At 39.1% G+C, this 15,652-nt stretch overlaps 3 protein-coding genes across 4 annotated transcripts; 2 read left to right on the plus strand and 1 right to left on the minus strand.

Moving 5' to 3' along the window:
* The first annotated feature begins 5,371 nt into the window (after nt 1-5,371).
* LOC103961779 (splicing factor U2af small subunit B-like) lies at nt 5,372-8,016 on the plus strand. Of its 2 annotated transcripts, XM_048574858.1 has the most exons (3): nt 5,372-6,614; nt 7,543-7,825; nt 7,927-8,016. In XM_048574858.1, exon 1 carries the CDS (start codon nt 5,697-5,699, stop codon nt 6,555-6,557), a length of 861 nt encoding a protein of 286 aa, XP_048430815.1. In that variant the 5' UTR covers nt 5,372-5,696; the 3' UTR covers nt 6,558-6,614; nt 7,543-7,825; nt 7,927-8,016. The 2 variants fall into 2 exon arrangements, with proteins under 2 accessions (XP_048430815.1, XP_009372655.1); XM_009374380.3 differs by having other exon boundaries at nt 7,543-8,016.
* Nucleotides 8,017-10,464: 2,448 nt separating this feature from the next.
* On the plus strand, nt 10,465-12,046 carry LOC103961780 (bZIP transcription factor 50). The gene is made up of 2 exons (XM_009374387.3): nt 10,465-10,957; nt 11,325-12,046. Exons 1-2 carry the CDS (start codon nt 10,500-10,502, stop codon nt 11,872-11,874), a joined length of 1,008 nt encoding a protein of 335 aa, XP_009372662.2. The 5' UTR covers nt 10,465-10,499; the 3' UTR covers nt 11,875-12,046.
* A 292-nt stretch (nt 12,047-12,338) lies between these two features.
* Nucleotides 12,339-15,152, minus strand: LOC103961781 (cytochrome b-c1 complex subunit 6). Its single transcript, XM_009374388.3, has 2 exons — nt 14,947-15,152; nt 12,339-13,187 (listed from the first exon to the last, which is right to left on the minus strand). Exon 2 carries the CDS (start codon nt 13,169-13,171, stop codon nt 12,584-12,586), a length of 588 nt encoding a protein of 195 aa, XP_009372663.2. The 5' UTR covers nt 13,172-13,187; nt 14,947-15,152; the 3' UTR covers nt 12,339-12,583.
* Nucleotides 15,153-15,652: the final 500 nt, after the last annotated feature.

Below are 15,652 nucleotides of genomic sequence, written 5' to 3' on the forward strand. Positions count from 1 at the left end.
TATTTGTATTAGAGGGTGTGTTAGTGACAGGTTAGTCCTGTGGTTGATAAAAGAGACCTGCAATGAAGCGAGCGGTTGCAGATGTATTCATTAGCGGGGGCTTTTTCAATATTAAAAAGAGAAATATGACTAGAATAAAGGATAGATTGTCATATTACCTAAAACATGTAGAGAGTTTCTTGTTTTGTGAAAGTTTAGTGAGCGTTGTGACAAGTAGGTGAGGATCATCCTACAAAAGCTTGCACTGACATAGAATTAGGTTGTTCGAGTAAGATAGATCTCCCAAATAAAATTATCTGAGAGGTCTATTTGCTTCGGCTACATGAATCATGATATGACATTTGGGCTTGCTGGTTTTCAAAAGGATTAGAGCATTCCCACCGTAGCAAATTGCTCGGGGGACAGTGTGCAAAACAAAGGCCCGAGGGCCGGTGGCAGGCCTCCAGCGTGAGGAAGCCCGGCGGAAGGGGGAGGCCCGAGCAAAGGGCCCGTGAGGGATTGCCAGCCCTTGAGCCCGAGGTGGGGATGACGTCATGCTGACGCCAGGGTGGCGTCAGCCTAATATTTTATTTTTTTGTGTCAGGCGCGTGCACCCCACCCGCGCGTGGGGGCGCGTCCCGACAGAAAAATCAGAAAAAAAAAAGGGTTTTGTCAGTGACCGTTGGGAAGCCACGTGGCTTCCCACGGTGCGTTAGATCTTAACTGTCACTTAATGTGGACCGTTAGATCTCAACGGTAAAAAAAAAAAATTAAGTCAGATTTAATATCCACCGTTCGATCTGAGATCAACGGTGGATATTAAAATGCTTTATAAATAAAAAAATAAATGAAAAAATAGTTTTAAAAATCTGAAAAGTTACCGTTGTGCCACGTGGCACAATCTGGAGCGTTGGAATTCAAATTTTTTTATATCCAACGGCAGAGATTAATTAATTGAATAAAAAATTCAAAAAAATTGTAAAAAATTCAAAAAAATATCTGAAAAAAATTGTAAAAAAAATTGTTTTTACTTTTCTATAAATACCTTCTCATTATCATCTACCTTACACAACAATTTCATATTTTCTCAACTACTTTCAATCACATTCCTTTCTTTGTCTCAAAGTTTGAATCCATTTTTTTTCAACAAAATGACCACTGGTGTAGGTACGAATTGGTCGCTTATTGAAGATGTTGCGTTGTGTACTAGCTGGGTTGAAGTTACTCATAGTTCGCTTACGGGTAATGAGATGCAGTTGCGAGAAATGTGGAGTCTTATTCATACCAATTTTCTTGGGAAAATTGGTGGGAAAAGAATCAAAGAATCGATGTCCAGTCGTTGGAAATTACTTAGCCAATCGTTTAGTACGTGGAGAGACGCTTTGGCACAAGCTAGTAGTAATATTCAAAGTGGAGAAAATTACTCGGATCAGGTAACAATATAATTATTTGTTTGTATTATTTATTTGTTATCTACATAATTTATTATTTATTGTTTGTATTATTTATTTGTTACGTACAAAATTTATTATTTATTGTTACTTATTTGTTACATTATAATTATGTTGTTTGTATTATTTATTTTTTGTTTGTTTGTATTATTTATTTACTAAACTTGGAACTCTAGCCCCATGTTATGATTAACATGACATATATATATATATATATATATATTTGCTAGTTACTTATTTTCATTAATATTATTTATTTGTTACTTATTTTCATTATTTACTAAACTTGAAGCCTTCTTACTTATTTTCATTATATTTGTTACTTATATATATATATGTATATATTTGCTAGTTACTTATTTTCATTATAATTATTTATTTGTTACTTATTTTCATTATTTACTAAATTTGAAGCCTTCTTACTTATTTGTATTATTTATTTGTTACTTATTTTTATTGTGTAGGAACTTCAAGCACAAGCTTGGTACGCTGCCAAAACCAAAAGCAAAAATAAATCATTCAACCGGTGGGAATGTTGGAATATTGTCAAAGATTGTCCTAAATTTAGAATTGTGCACGTCGGTCGAGAAGTGCACATGAACAACACCCCTCTACACTCTACACCCGATCATGTTAATGAAGATGATGCAGAACAAGTGCCCGAAATGCCCCTCCCTGAACAAGCATCGGGTTCGACCCGTTTTCCAATTAGGCCTGAAGGTAAGAAGGCTTCAAAGAGAAAAGGGAGTGCTTCGAAGAACGATTATGCAAAGTTCATGGAAGAACTTACTCGCCAAGGTGAATTGACTTTGGCGAGGGACCTGGCGAAAGATGAGGCTGATAAGGCTAGAGAGGCATCAAAACAAGCAGCTGTTGAGAGAGAATTTTATGCTAATGAGAGAGAAAGAGAGCTACTTAGGCAAGAAATGGAACATGTTAGAGAAGAAAGACGGGCTCAACAAGATCGTGAGATTATGAACATGTCTTTAGAAGGGAAGTCTCCAAATTCAAAATATTTTTGGAAGTCAGAGAAAGCGGACGTGGTGTGAAGGAGGCGTGCAAGAGAAACGATAGCAAGCCAAGGTGGTTCTAGCACCACAAGAGAAGATCATCCTAGCACCACAAATTGGTTAAGTGATGATGAATAGAGTACTTTTTGTAATCGGAGCCCATAATTTTCCAATCACTTTGGGTTGTAATTTATTATTTATTGTTTGTATTATTTATGTTGTTTCCAATTTCTTGAATATTTATTCAAATTAATTTGGTAAGTTATTTATTAAAAGTCCATCGTTCTAATTAAAAGTCCTTGTATAAAATAATTAAAAGTCCATCGTTCTAATTAAAAGTCCTTTACATAAACATAAACATACTAAGAATTACATATACTAAGAATTACATAAACATAAACATAAAAAAATTACATAAACATAAACATAAACATAAACATACTAAGAATTACATAAACATAAACATAAAAAAAATTACATAAACATACCAAATAATAAAACACACCAAATAAAATAACATAAACATACCAAATTAAAAAAAACACACTAAATGAACTTAATTATCTTCAGCTTGTTTCAATGCCCACTGGTGCTCTATCAAGTCAATTTGTCGGGCATTGTGCATGTCTGGCATTTGAAATGCAGTATATCGTTGAATGAGCATTTCATTGTAACGTCCATCCCTTTGTAATGGCTCATGTTGCACGGGTTCATCGGTGGCGTCATGAGCACAATATATACGTGTTCTTGAATTGTTCATCGGGTCTGGCTCATATTCATCAACATCTTCATAATCGTATTCATCTTCCACAATCATGTTGTGAAGAATGATGCACGTCATCATGATGGAGCGAAGCGACTCTAGGCAGCACCCCTGACGATCGTCCAGCGAGCTTGGAGGATACTGAAACAACGCTCCACATCCTTCCTGCACCCCTCTTGACAGCTTGCAAAGTGTTTTTCCTTTGCACTCCGTGGACGTGGCACTGTTTTGACAAATGTTGACCAGCGGGGGTAGATGCCGTCAGCTAGGTAGTATGGCCCGTCGTACATACGTCCGTTGACCTCATACGTAATTTTTGGTGCCTTTCCTTGCAGGACATCGTTGAACACTGGGGATTGGGCAAGGACGTTGATGTCATTTTGAGCTCCCGGGACCCCGAAAAAGGCGTGCCAAATCCATGTATCAAAAGATGCCACCGCTTCCAGAATGATACTTTTTGCTCCTTTTCTGTCCCCGTAAGCGCCTTGCCATGCACTTGGACAGTTTTTCCACGTCCAGTGCATACAATCAATGCTTCCAATCATCCCAGGAAAGCCATGCATCTCCGCCTTCTTCAACAGCCGCTCCAAGTCCATGTGTGTAGGTTTGCGGAGGTACTCAGCGGTGTAGATAGATTCGATTGCTCCGCAAAACCTCATCAGGGACTCAAGAATGGTTGATTGCCCCATCCTCGTTATCTCATCCACTTGGTCTGCAGATGCTCCATATGCAAGCATCCGCAAGGCAGCAATAATTTTTTGCTCAGGCAGTAGACTCATAGGACCAAAAGCATTTTTTTTTTGCACAAAATAAGAATCATGGTTGCAAACAGCAATCATGATTTTGTTGAACAAATGTCGTTCCATTTTAAAACGACGTCTAAAGTACATATCAGGGAATGCACTATTAGGAACAAAATAATCATCCAATAGTTCCATACCTCGTCGTTGCCTGCTTCTATCAAGGTTTCTGGAACGGCTGGGCCTGCAGATCTGAGCCGCAGCTTGGATGACTCGACGGGAATGTGAGGCTCTGCCCCTTCTTACTTTGTCATCTCTCATTTGACGCTCCTCATCCTCTTCCCTCTCATTTCTTACCCCCTGGTGATTGAATGTTGCTTCTGATTCGTTAAACAATTCTTCCTCTTCCTGATTGAATTCCCACATCATCCTTGAGGAAGAAGAAGAAGACATTGAAAGAAAGAAACAGAAACTATGAAATAATGATACAGATTTTTGTGAATAAGGAAGCAAAAACTATGAATAATGATAGAGAGCTTGAGAATTTTGGTGTGAGATTTGTGAGGATGGATGGTGGATTATATACAGGATTCAGAAAGGATTAGGTTGTGCATAATGCCACGTGGCATCCCGTCATTCGTTACAAATCTGATGGAAATCTATCCTCAAAGATTGTATACAGATTATGACACGTGGCATGCCGTCATTCGTTAAAAATCTGATGGAAATCTATCCTCAAAGATTGTGAACCGATTATGACACGTGGCGCGACGTGATTGGTTAATAATCTTATCAGAAATCCATCACCAATAATTGAATTATTTTGTAATATTTTGTATTATTTAATAATACTTCGGATAATGACACGTGACGCAACGAGAACGATTAAAAATCTTATCCGATATTACAATTAAAATTATTTTGTATTATTTTATAAATAAAAAAAATACTAATATTTTATTGCCTATTGCCAGGGCTATTGAAGTGTAACGGTGGAGATGCAAATTCTATTGCCAGGGCTACTTACTGTTCATTAAGAGCAGTTACTGTTCATTAGGTGGATTGAATAGTGTATTGCCAGGGGGGAGGGCTCCAACGCTGGAGTTGCTCTTAGGACTCGTGCCAGTCCTTTAGGGGGCAGTAGTAAAATGGACCTTTTCTGTTCTGAGGTAAAATGGACAAAAACTAGAAAATTATTACACTGTTTTTACTTATTCAAACTACCATCACGCTTTTACATTCATCGCATAAGGTTTGAGCATGGCACAAATCGAAGTTGTGCAATTTTTCAGTGGCCTCTAACTTAGAAGTACCTGAAAAATGGAACGGCGCACATATACACCACACTTTTTCCATTAGAAATCTACCGAAAATATCACACTTTTTTGGTAGGGATTAACAAAAATCTGTTAATCGGGAATTAGGGTTTTACGTTCCAGTTGTTGTTTTCGTAGATTTTATTCATTTTTGGGCACTCTGTGTAGATGACGTGCCATCGATCCAACCCTATTTGGTCAAGATGTGAGCGGTCGTGATGCATTGACCAAAAAGGAGCGAACGGCGGTCATTGCAGCACAGGATTTATCCTTTTAGCATCAGATGATCAGATCAGATGCCGAAATCGTAAGCGGCTGTCAAGCGAAGCAGTAGACAAGGGTCCGAAGCGTCGAATCGAAGCTTCCGGAATTCAATCATCCAATTGGCAGTTAGGGCCCGTCGACATCTGTTACCTGGAACCCCTGTACCATTTACTATGGCGGAGCACTTGGCTTCCATCTTCGGCACAGAGAAGGACCGCGTCAACTGCCCCTTCTATTTCAAGATCGGCGCTTGCCGCCACGGTGACCGCTGCTCTCGCCTGCACAACCGCCCGACCATCAGTCCCACGCTGCTGCTGTCCAACATGTACCAGCGGCCCGACATGATCACCCCCGGCGTCGACTCCCAGGGCCAGCCCCTCGACCCGCGCAAGATCCAAGAGCATTTCGAGGACTTCTACGAGGACATCTTCGAGGAGCTCACCAAGTTCGGCGAGATCGAGAGCCTCAACGTCTGCGACAACCTCGCCGATCACATGATCGGCAACGTATATGTCCAGTTCAAGGAGGAGGATCAGGCCGCCGCCGCTCTTCAGGCGCTGCAGGGCCGCTTCTACAATGGTCGCCCCATAATCGCTGACTTCTCGCCGGTGACCGACTTTCGCGAAGCCACGTGCCGCCAGTTCGAGGAGAACAGCTGCAACCGAGGGGGATATTGTAATTTCATGCACGTCAAGCTGATTGGGAGGGAGCTCAGGAGGAGGCTCTTCGGGAGATACCGGGGCTACAGAATAAGCCGGAGCCGGAGCCGGAGTTTGAGCCCAAGGCATCGGAGCAGGGACTACGATAAGTACGATAAGAGAGAGAGGGACTATCGGGACCGTGATTATCGCGGGAATGGGCGACGGAGCAAGGACAGGTACGACAGGGACCGTGACAGAGACGGTGGTAGGAGAAGACACGGCAGCAGTCCGAGGCGGAGCAGAAGCAGGAGCCCCGTGGCGGTGAGGGAAGGCAGCGAGGAACGGCGAGCGAGGATTGAGCAGTGGAATCGAGAAAGGGAGGAGAAGCAGTGAGTGATATGAAAGCGCATTGGCATTGGGATTTTTCATTTGGATTGGTTGATTTGATGGGTAAATCTTTCTGTATCTGTGTCAATTAAAACTCAAATGTATTACTGTCAGTTCTCTTGTTTGGTTGTTTAGATTGATTAGTATTTACTATTTAGTAGGGGCTAAGTGTGATTAATGACTGTATGTTTGTTTGATTACTTGACTAGGTTGCAGACGAGCGCAGATGCTTATTATTTCATTCGCTCGCAATCTCTTATCGTATTTCATGCATCACTTTTCAATATACATGATATTAGATTTGCATAAATCTGCTGAAAATTTGATCTTGTCTTGTTTTGATTGGAAGATCGATCAAGATGTAATAAAAATATGTGTTTATTTAAAGATTTAGAAAGTATTTTTTAGTACTGCCCATGCCTGATCTTCCCAATATGAGGCCCCTTTTTTTGTCCCTAGCTCAATTAGAATCAGGCATTACGAGTAAGGTTGGCTTTAAAGGTGTCAATGTGAAATTGCAATTGTCAAGAGCTTGTAGGAGTTTTCTTGTATAGAGTTTGGTAGGTTTTAATTTGGAATTTTCTGTTCTGGAAAACATTTGAGGTGATCATTCTGGATTCTTTGAAAGCTTAATGTGCAAACGGTGGGCAATTTTACTTGTTTGCATTGAGTAACAAAAATTTGTTCCGTCTCCCGCTCCCCCTGTCCCCTTCTTTCTGCATGCTCTCTTGTAATTTTGGTAATCATATAAGTCGTTCTAGACTTATGCATGTGTTTCCTTTCTGGCTTGGATTGTATACTATGTTCTGCAACCTTTATGTCTGTTTTAGTTCCATGAAGATATGACAAACTGAAAGTGGCATAATAATCGTTGCCCATCAAATATTTCTATTTTAGATTGTTTTGATATCAAAAGTCGTTGGTTTCTGAAACATATTCAAGTAATCCAGTCAATTTGATTATAATATAGCTTCCTTTGTTGTCTTTACAGCTAGTAGTGGTGCGTAAAACACTTGTTTGTGGAGACACTAGTTTTGATGAATTCCACTGCGAATGCAGTACGTATATCACACAGCTAGGTGGTTATTTTGTTGTTTTTTTTTTCCCTTTCTAATTTTACAGGACATTGCTATTTAGTTTATAGCATCCCGTTCGTTATAGATTCGTAGGTTGGGGGTTTGTTCTATGATCTACCAATCATAAGTTGAGAAGAAGCTGGGTTCAGTGATGAATCTAAATTGGATTCTCAGCACACCGATGATATGGTGGGATAGGTTAGCATTTGTATTCTTTCTTTGTTAGAGTATCATTTGTGTATCACTTTCTGGCTAGAAAGCATTGGTCCTGCTATTTTTAATGCCGTGTGGATGTGTAGGTGTCCAGGTACATGGATTTCAGTACTTAACAGACTGAGAGCATCGTTCAGATTTCCTCTCCTGATGTTATGCTCAAGTCAGATTTTTCAGTTTCTTTGCCCACTCTTTTATCTAATAATCTTTCCGCTTATGATTTAGGGTCTGATACAGTGTCTCTGAGAATGGTGTAGGTGAACAGGAAAACTGCTCAGAAACAGGTCAAATGGCGAGTTGATGGATTGATCTAACTAGCTATGGCGTAGGCTAGACCTGTAAACGGGTCGGATTTATTGGGTTTGGGTCGGGTTCACCCGTTAGCGACCTGACCTGTTAAGCATCCACCTAAATACTAATATTAACGGGTCGGGTCGGGTCCAAAATGCTAGGTCTAGCGTAGGCCAACTCTAGGGGCTCCTTTGGTTTATGGGCAATAGATGGTTGTCACATAAATATACATATCAGATTAATCGGTCTAGCAAACAGTGATCACTAGTTACATATGCTTAGTTTCATATTTGACTTAACGGTTTCTAGGTAGTAGTTTTTTGGCCACAGGAGAAAAAAACTATAATATTACTGCATTAAAGCTCTAATGAAGGATGAGCAATTTATTTGATTATTCAACAGTGCGCCGATGAGGAAGCTGAAAAGAATGAGTGAGAGGTTTGCAGGGTTGACAGATGCCTTGGTGTTTGGTGTAGATTCTCCTTTGAATTTTTCTGCAAGTGTTTTGAATGATGATATTTGATATTTGACTGAGTTTTCCTCTCTTAGGTGAAGGTGTTGTCGATAGCATTTCTGAAGCTCGAGCGCAAATTTAGGCTATTCAAGTAATCTGTGTGTCGTGGACAAGCAGATAGCAATTACAGGTTGAAATTAGAAAGGCCGGGCTTAGGATAATGAGTATTATAGGGCAGGATTTGATTTGTCTGGGATGATTGATCGTTCGAACTTCGATCGATCATGTGCAAGTGCAATTGCAAATGCAATGCTGTTTGTTGATGGCTTTATAATGATGTTGGTAGTGAGTGTATTAGAGTTTATACATATATATACACACACGCACACACAACTTACATGAAGACGATAAAACGATTTCCTCATTTGAATCTCCAATATACTTTTGTGTATAGGCTGGCTGAGATTTGTTGTGATTTCGCCCTTCTTCCACTTACTTTCGGGATTGAACGGTTAACAAATCGTGGTTTGTTTCTTTGAGGGAAGTCCGATAAAATTGAAACGATCCGGATCCATGGAAGATTAGCATGACCCTTGTGCAAAGATTTGACATGAATAAATCAATAAACGAACGTTTAAAATTTAAACAGGTCGGTCCAGCCGAACGTGGTAGAGTTGAATTATGAAGATTTTGAGTGTGTTCATATTATCAAATTTAGCTTCTCAACATCCCATGGGCATGATATTTATAATTTCATTGTATCTTCTACTTTTGTGATTCGGGACGCGTGTAAAATCTGAAATGTCAAGTATTTTTGCAGTGCAGTAAGATCAAAGTACCCTAGCACCACAAGTCATATAGAGTTTGTTTGGAATTACTTTTAAAATAGTTGAAACATTTTTTGTGAAAATATTTTTTTAACCAATTTTTAGTACAAATGCAAGTAAAATCTGAAAAAAAAACACATGAAATGCTTTCTATAAAAAACAAATAACTAGTGTTTTTTTGCATGAAACACTCTTTTAGAACCCAAAATTTTTTTCTTCAGAAAGTAGTTACAGTCATTTTAAAAGTACATACAAACGAACCCATATACTTCCCTATATTATCACCTAACTGTCAATTTACTCCTTTTTATAGTCAATTTACCCACTGACCTATAAAAACATTTGTAATGTATTTTGTCTCATAAATTTATTTTGTAAGCATCGGGAAGTTCGCATTGAAATTTAGGTCCTAACATCATGCTGGCTTTAGACACGAGTGTCTTCATGAGTCCTTTATCTCTTTACAAACAATTGATTTCAGCACTACAATTAGATTTGAAGCTATTTTATCTTTTTTTTTTTTTTTTTTTTGTCAATTTAAATCGTGAGGCTTGCATGTGATATGCTTTGAAGAGTACATTTTGTAGTATTTAATAAGCTTAATGATAGTTAAAATTACAACGGTGTTATCTTTTAAATTTATCACGCAAAAGTCTAGTGCTTGACGAAAAATTGAATTAAATAACTTCTAATATATTAGTAGAGATGAAATTGTTAATTTTATTAGAAGAAAACTTAAATTTTACTCAAATAATAATTTTGAGACACTTTAAATTTCGATTTGTTAGTCGTCCTTGTTCTAGAGGATTTCACTTGCATAAAGAGAAGCACCTTCCAGGTAAGAGCGGGAGGCCACCAAATACTAGTTGATCGAAATCCTATATGGCGTGATCCTATTGGTGTGGTGATTTCATCGCCTTAAATCCTACGTGGCTTCCTTACTCGCGAAGATTAGTCCGAATTAGAACGCGTTTCCAACAGTTGTCTGTGTCGCTTGCTACCCTTTATAATTATCCCCTACGCTTTTACGTTTAGGAGTCGGCCTTTAGGATTATCATTAGATTAGATATCAACTGCTTCCTTGTTTATGGAATTGGAAGCTGATGTTGGATTTCTGGATGAAATCGATTGGGATCTTTGGTTAGAGGACGCCTCTATTTCCAATGGATTGGATCATGTCTTTCAGTTGCCAAATCCACCCGTCACGGCGACCGGTTCAACGCCGCTGCCGCCATCATCATCCTCTTCGCCATCTTCAACGGTGGAGGAGCCTGACCCTCCCTCCAACCCATCCCCGGATTTGCTCGGCGCGATCGAGACCATTTTGATGAAAGACGACGATTTCGACGCCAACAAGGTTCCTTTGGCGGAATCGGGACCCGCTAACAACGAGTACTACGACCAATTTTTGGCAGATATACTCGTCAACTCGCCTTCCACTGACCGCGATTCTAACGCTTTCCCCGATTCCGACAAGGACAAATTCGACCGCTCGCCGCTCTCAGATGACGCCGACGACGATCCTATCTCCAAGAAAAGGAGAAGGTACCTTTAATTTACTATGCCTGTTGTTATTGTTTATATCGGTAAATCTGATCTTTAGGGTTTTCTTAACTTGTGTCGAAGTAAAAATGGGAGAATTCCGTTTAAATTATAGAATGTGTGGTGTAATGCCGATAAAATTTACGGATTGACTTATTCTTAATTTGTTGTTATTAAATTACTGTGTTTGTGTTAATTTATTGCATCTTTTCTGTTTTGTATGCTAAGTAAGTGAATCCTTTCAAGAGGATTAGGAGATAAGCAAGATTACTGGGTTGGAAAAAGAATAGGTTATTGGTTGAATTATAACTATGTGTAGGTTAATTATGATAATAGCGTTGATAGTAGCGAATGTGGTTTGAAATTCCAGGCAGTTGAGAAACAAGGATGCGGCCGTGAGATCAAGGGAGAGGAGAAAGATGTATGTGAAGGATCTGGAGATTAAGAGCAAGTATTTTGAAGCTGAATGCAGGAGACTGGGGAATCTGCTCCAGTGCTGCTACGCGGAGAATCATGCTTTACGGTTGAGTTTGCAGATGAACAACACATATCGACATGGTCATGGTGGTTTGGCCTCAAAGCAGGAGTCTGCTGTGCTCTTTTTGGAACTCCTGCTGTTGGGTTCCCTGCTTTGGTGCCTGGACATCATGTGCCTCCTTGCTCTGCCTCGAACTCTAATGACCCTGCTGCGACATCTACATCCACTGAAAAACGTGGACGTGGACGTGGACGGAAACAAAGCTCTAGGAAGTGTGGGTCAAAGGCCAAGAGGGGGGTCGAGTAAGATGTTTCAACTCCGATCTTTTTCTAAAAGTAGGAGATGCAAATCGTCAAGGACAAAGATGAAACAGAGTGGGTTGCCTTGGTTCCTGAGTGTTTACGTGAACTCTACTCTCCCTCCTCTAATGTTAATAACTTAAGGTTGCTGGTTCGTTGGTTGGTTTATTTTATTTTGGTGTTATGGTCTTGTTTTGGTTGTAGTTATTACTATTTGAGATGCAGAGGGCCTTTTATCGAGTAGACTGTAAAACTAGCATCTATAATTAACGGGTTAAACTTTTGATATGGGAATCCTTCAACTATGCTTTCTTCGTTTCTTGGTGATTGTATACAATGGTCATCGTAGCATCTATGATCTTTTTTTCTTTGCGGCTCCAGGCTAGTTTGTGATTTCGGAGGCAGATCTTGAGGAATTCCGCCAGAGGATTCCAGCCTGCGCTATGATTAATGGGTTATATTTTTAACGTGGAACTCCTTCAACTGTTGCGTTATAAAGAGCTCAATGGGTATCACGAAAGGCGCACAAACTTGGACACGATTGCTTACTCGCATCATAATTATAATAAACAGAATTAGTTCAAATGACTGCTTATATACGCAAAGATTTTCAACTCGTATGACAACACGAGCAAATCAACACTTATTTTTCGATTAGACAAACAACATGATCAACAAGAACGTGGTCAGATTAGAGCCAAGTCAAGTAAGAGACATGATATATCAGCAACTAAAGCCGCTTACAAAAAATCTCAATCACCGCCCATCATAGTGGTTAGATTTGGAGTTTCAGAAAATATCAATCTCAATTGTCCTGTATACTATTTCCAATTGACAAAGGCACCTCGCTCTCTAATTGTCTCCTTTTTCACTAGAACTTCCACCCTTTTGATCCGTATTTTCCAGAGTAGCATTTTTCTCCGAGCTCTCAGAATCCTTTTCTTTCTCCAATTCTTTGGCAACCTCCTTCTCAGCTGCCTCCTCAGCCTTCAAAATGGGCAGATAGTAATCTGAATGAGCCTGCATACACTTCTTCAATGTTGCGGTGACCTCAAAGCACTTTTCAACAACATCCTCCTTTGTCTTCTCAGACTCCCTAACGCACTCTTCCCAAGCTATGAAACTCTCCTTGCACCCTCCCCCTTTCATGAACAAGCAAAAGCCACACTCTCCCTCCTCCTCTTCCTCTTCTTCCTCCATAACATTCTCTGATTGCCCTTCATCTTCCTCACGCTTCTCTTCTTCTAGGGTTTTGTTATCCAATTGGGGGTCTAAGGAATGTTTTCGATTTTGGTCGTCTGGGGTTTTAGAATCTGAATCGGCCATGTGGGGATTTGATGAGTTTGGTGGTGAGCCAGCCTTATGAGAATCAGTGGGAATCATTGAGTTGGGCGAGGGCGGGTCAGGATTTTCTGTAGTGGACGACAAAACACTCCCCATGGCTCCTCAAAACCTCCTGAATGTAACGTCAACGGGATGATCAAAATTTGATGTCAACTATATACCTTAGTTAATAGAGCTAGAGTAATTGCATATTAGAAGCACAACAAAATAAAATCATGTTGAGAATTGATTATATTGTATTTGATTAAAGAAAAATAGCAGTGATTAAGGTGATACATGCATTCGACTTACAAGCAATACTATGTCAATAAAAAAAAAAAATACAATCAACCCAGACAGGTACCATAAAAAGAATTTATTAGTCATTCCAAGAGTTTTCTCATTTACCTTCCCCTCAAACAAAGGAACCAAATTACAAAAAGAATGCTATGTAAAGGAATTTAAAATGGCGATAAGAATGTAGTATCATGTAGGGTTTACATTAACAGAACATTAAAAACCTCATAGAGGACTCAGACTACTGAAACTACTTGAGACTGAAATATATCTCTCTTCACAAAGCATTACTAGATAAAAGTTAAGAATAAAAAAATATCAACCCTCCAAGCAAGTTTTTTTATTTTCCGCCTGAGAACTAGCATTGCTTCTTCCTGAAGTACTTACAAGAGACATCAAAAATTCATTTACATTTTCCATTTCATTCTTTAAACACAAATATATCTTGGTGCGAAAAAGCAGCCATAATCCACTTTTATTTTCCAAGTTTTTGCATTTAGAGAAATATCAGTGCCCAGTTTTCTATTATTTTGTATGTTCCGTATGTAGAAAATCATTGTGGCTTTCTGCTCAAACCTTTTGGCCAAGCTTCCACTAAACAACAAAGACCAGCTACATATTGATTATGGCCAAGAAAATGACCAACCTTACATACTTTTATTTTCAAGTAACAATACATGAATACTCTTTCAGGCTTATTGTACAGATACGGCTCTCTTTTGTGAATCCACACAAATGCATGAGTGCAAAAAAGGGCTGTTTAATGAAGATTCAAATTGAGGAGTTGCATTTCAGCTGTTAGATGAGCTGTTTATACAGAGGCTATTATGCATGTACATGATCCATATTGTATATGGACTTGCAAATTCTAGTCGCTAGTTCATATACAATATGGATCATGTAGATGCATAATAGCCTCTGTATAAACAGCCCATCTAACAGCTGAAATGCAACTCCTCTACATGATCCATATTGTATATGAACTAGCGACTAAAATTTGCAAGTCCTCAACATAAATCTTCATCAGAATGCCACCTTGTAAGTATAAGATTTAAGGACACACAGTTCAAGAATGTATTGTATAATATGATACCACATTAAACATACCTCAGCAAGGCTATGTATTGTTTAATCCAAAAACACAATTAAAATGAATCAATGTAAAACACAACCTGTCCGACCTGAGCTTTATACAATTACTTTTTTTCTTGGCTTAGATTGCGAGAATCACAAATACCGTTAACTGTTATTTCAATCGGTTCATGCCTTCCTAAAATTACATTTTCCTTGGCTTCATAGAACTTTCTATTTCTTAGAATAAAAATTGAACTTTCAAGTATTTGATCTGTGGAGTTCCATAAAATTCTACAAAGTTAAATTCTGCATAGCAATTATTAAGTATGTTGAATGACCGACTGCATAATGCAAGTACGCAATTAACATGAACGGATGAATGAGATTGAGAATAATAAGCCTTCAATCACAGAGATAAATTCAATGACAATTTCAATTTCAGACATATAACGAAAACAACAACATCAACAACACTACTAGGCGATCAAATAGAAGAAATAAAAAGCAGAAGAGGAACTTACAGCAGTAAGCTCTCTGATTCGGTGGTCTTTGGGCAGCCACGCTTCGCGACGACGGACTTTGGCGGCACGGAACGGCAGCTAAGGAAAAGGCGGTGATGGGTCTGATGAATAATACACGGAAAGAGAGAGGGTTTAAAGGCGGAGTCGCTGAAGGCAGTTAAAGCCCAAAGCGTGAGCGACACTCCAACGCTTTTTTTCTGAGGAAATCAATCTTCCAAAACTATTAGCATTTTCACATTTTGTTTGTTTGTTAGAACTGGGCCTAAAGGCTTAACAACCCATTCTGAGTAATGAGGCCCAAAAACTTAAACCGGGCATTAAGGCCCACTCTACCTACTAGCGATTTTTATTGTTTATGGTGATTAACTATTGTTTACACTAAACAAAATCATTTATATCCTAAAATGAAATGTCAAGAAAGGACAGCTACAACATAAAGGAGTAAAAAAACCCAAAAGACAAAACAGAAAAAGGAAAATACATCAATGTTGTTGTTGCTGCAACTAGGGTTGTAAGTCAACTCGAAACAGTTTAAACTCGTACCGGGTTCAGCTCAATTAAGAAACAAACCCATATATTCGGCTTGAACAACTCAAAAAATTTTACGAGACAACTAGAGATAAACTTGAGTTCGGCTCGGGCATTCATTATATTTGAAGGCCCAAGTCCAACTAACGTTATCGTTCTTAGGCGTGCGTGAGGGGGT

The sequence above is a fragment of a genome, unplaced genomic scaffold (assembly GCF_019419815.1).
Source record: "Pyrus x bretschneideri cultivar Hongxiangsu unplaced genomic scaffold, Pyrus_bretschneideri_v1 Contig76, whole genome shotgun sequence".
NCBI classification, from domain to species: Eukaryota; Viridiplantae; Streptophyta; class Magnoliopsida; order Rosales; family Rosaceae; genus Pyrus; species Pyrus x bretschneideri.

Bases quoted from the DNA above. Each gene is read 5' to 3' on its own strand.
- LOC103961781 (XM_009374388.3), bottom strand. From the start codon at position 13,171: ATGGGGAGTGTTTTGTCGTCCACTACAGAAAATCCTGACCCGCCCTCG.
- LOC103961779 (XM_009374380.3), top strand. From the start codon at position 5,697: ATGGCGGAGCACTTGGCTTCCATCTTCGGCACAGAGAAGGACCGCGTC.
- LOC103961780 (XM_009374387.3), top strand. From the start codon at position 10,500: ATGGAATTGGAAGCTGATGTTGGATTTCTGGATGAAATCGATTGGGAT. The intron at 10,958-11,324 runs GTACCTTTAATT...TTGAAATTCCAG, and splicing joins ATCTCCAAGAAAAGGAGAAG to GCAGTTGAGAAACAAGGATG.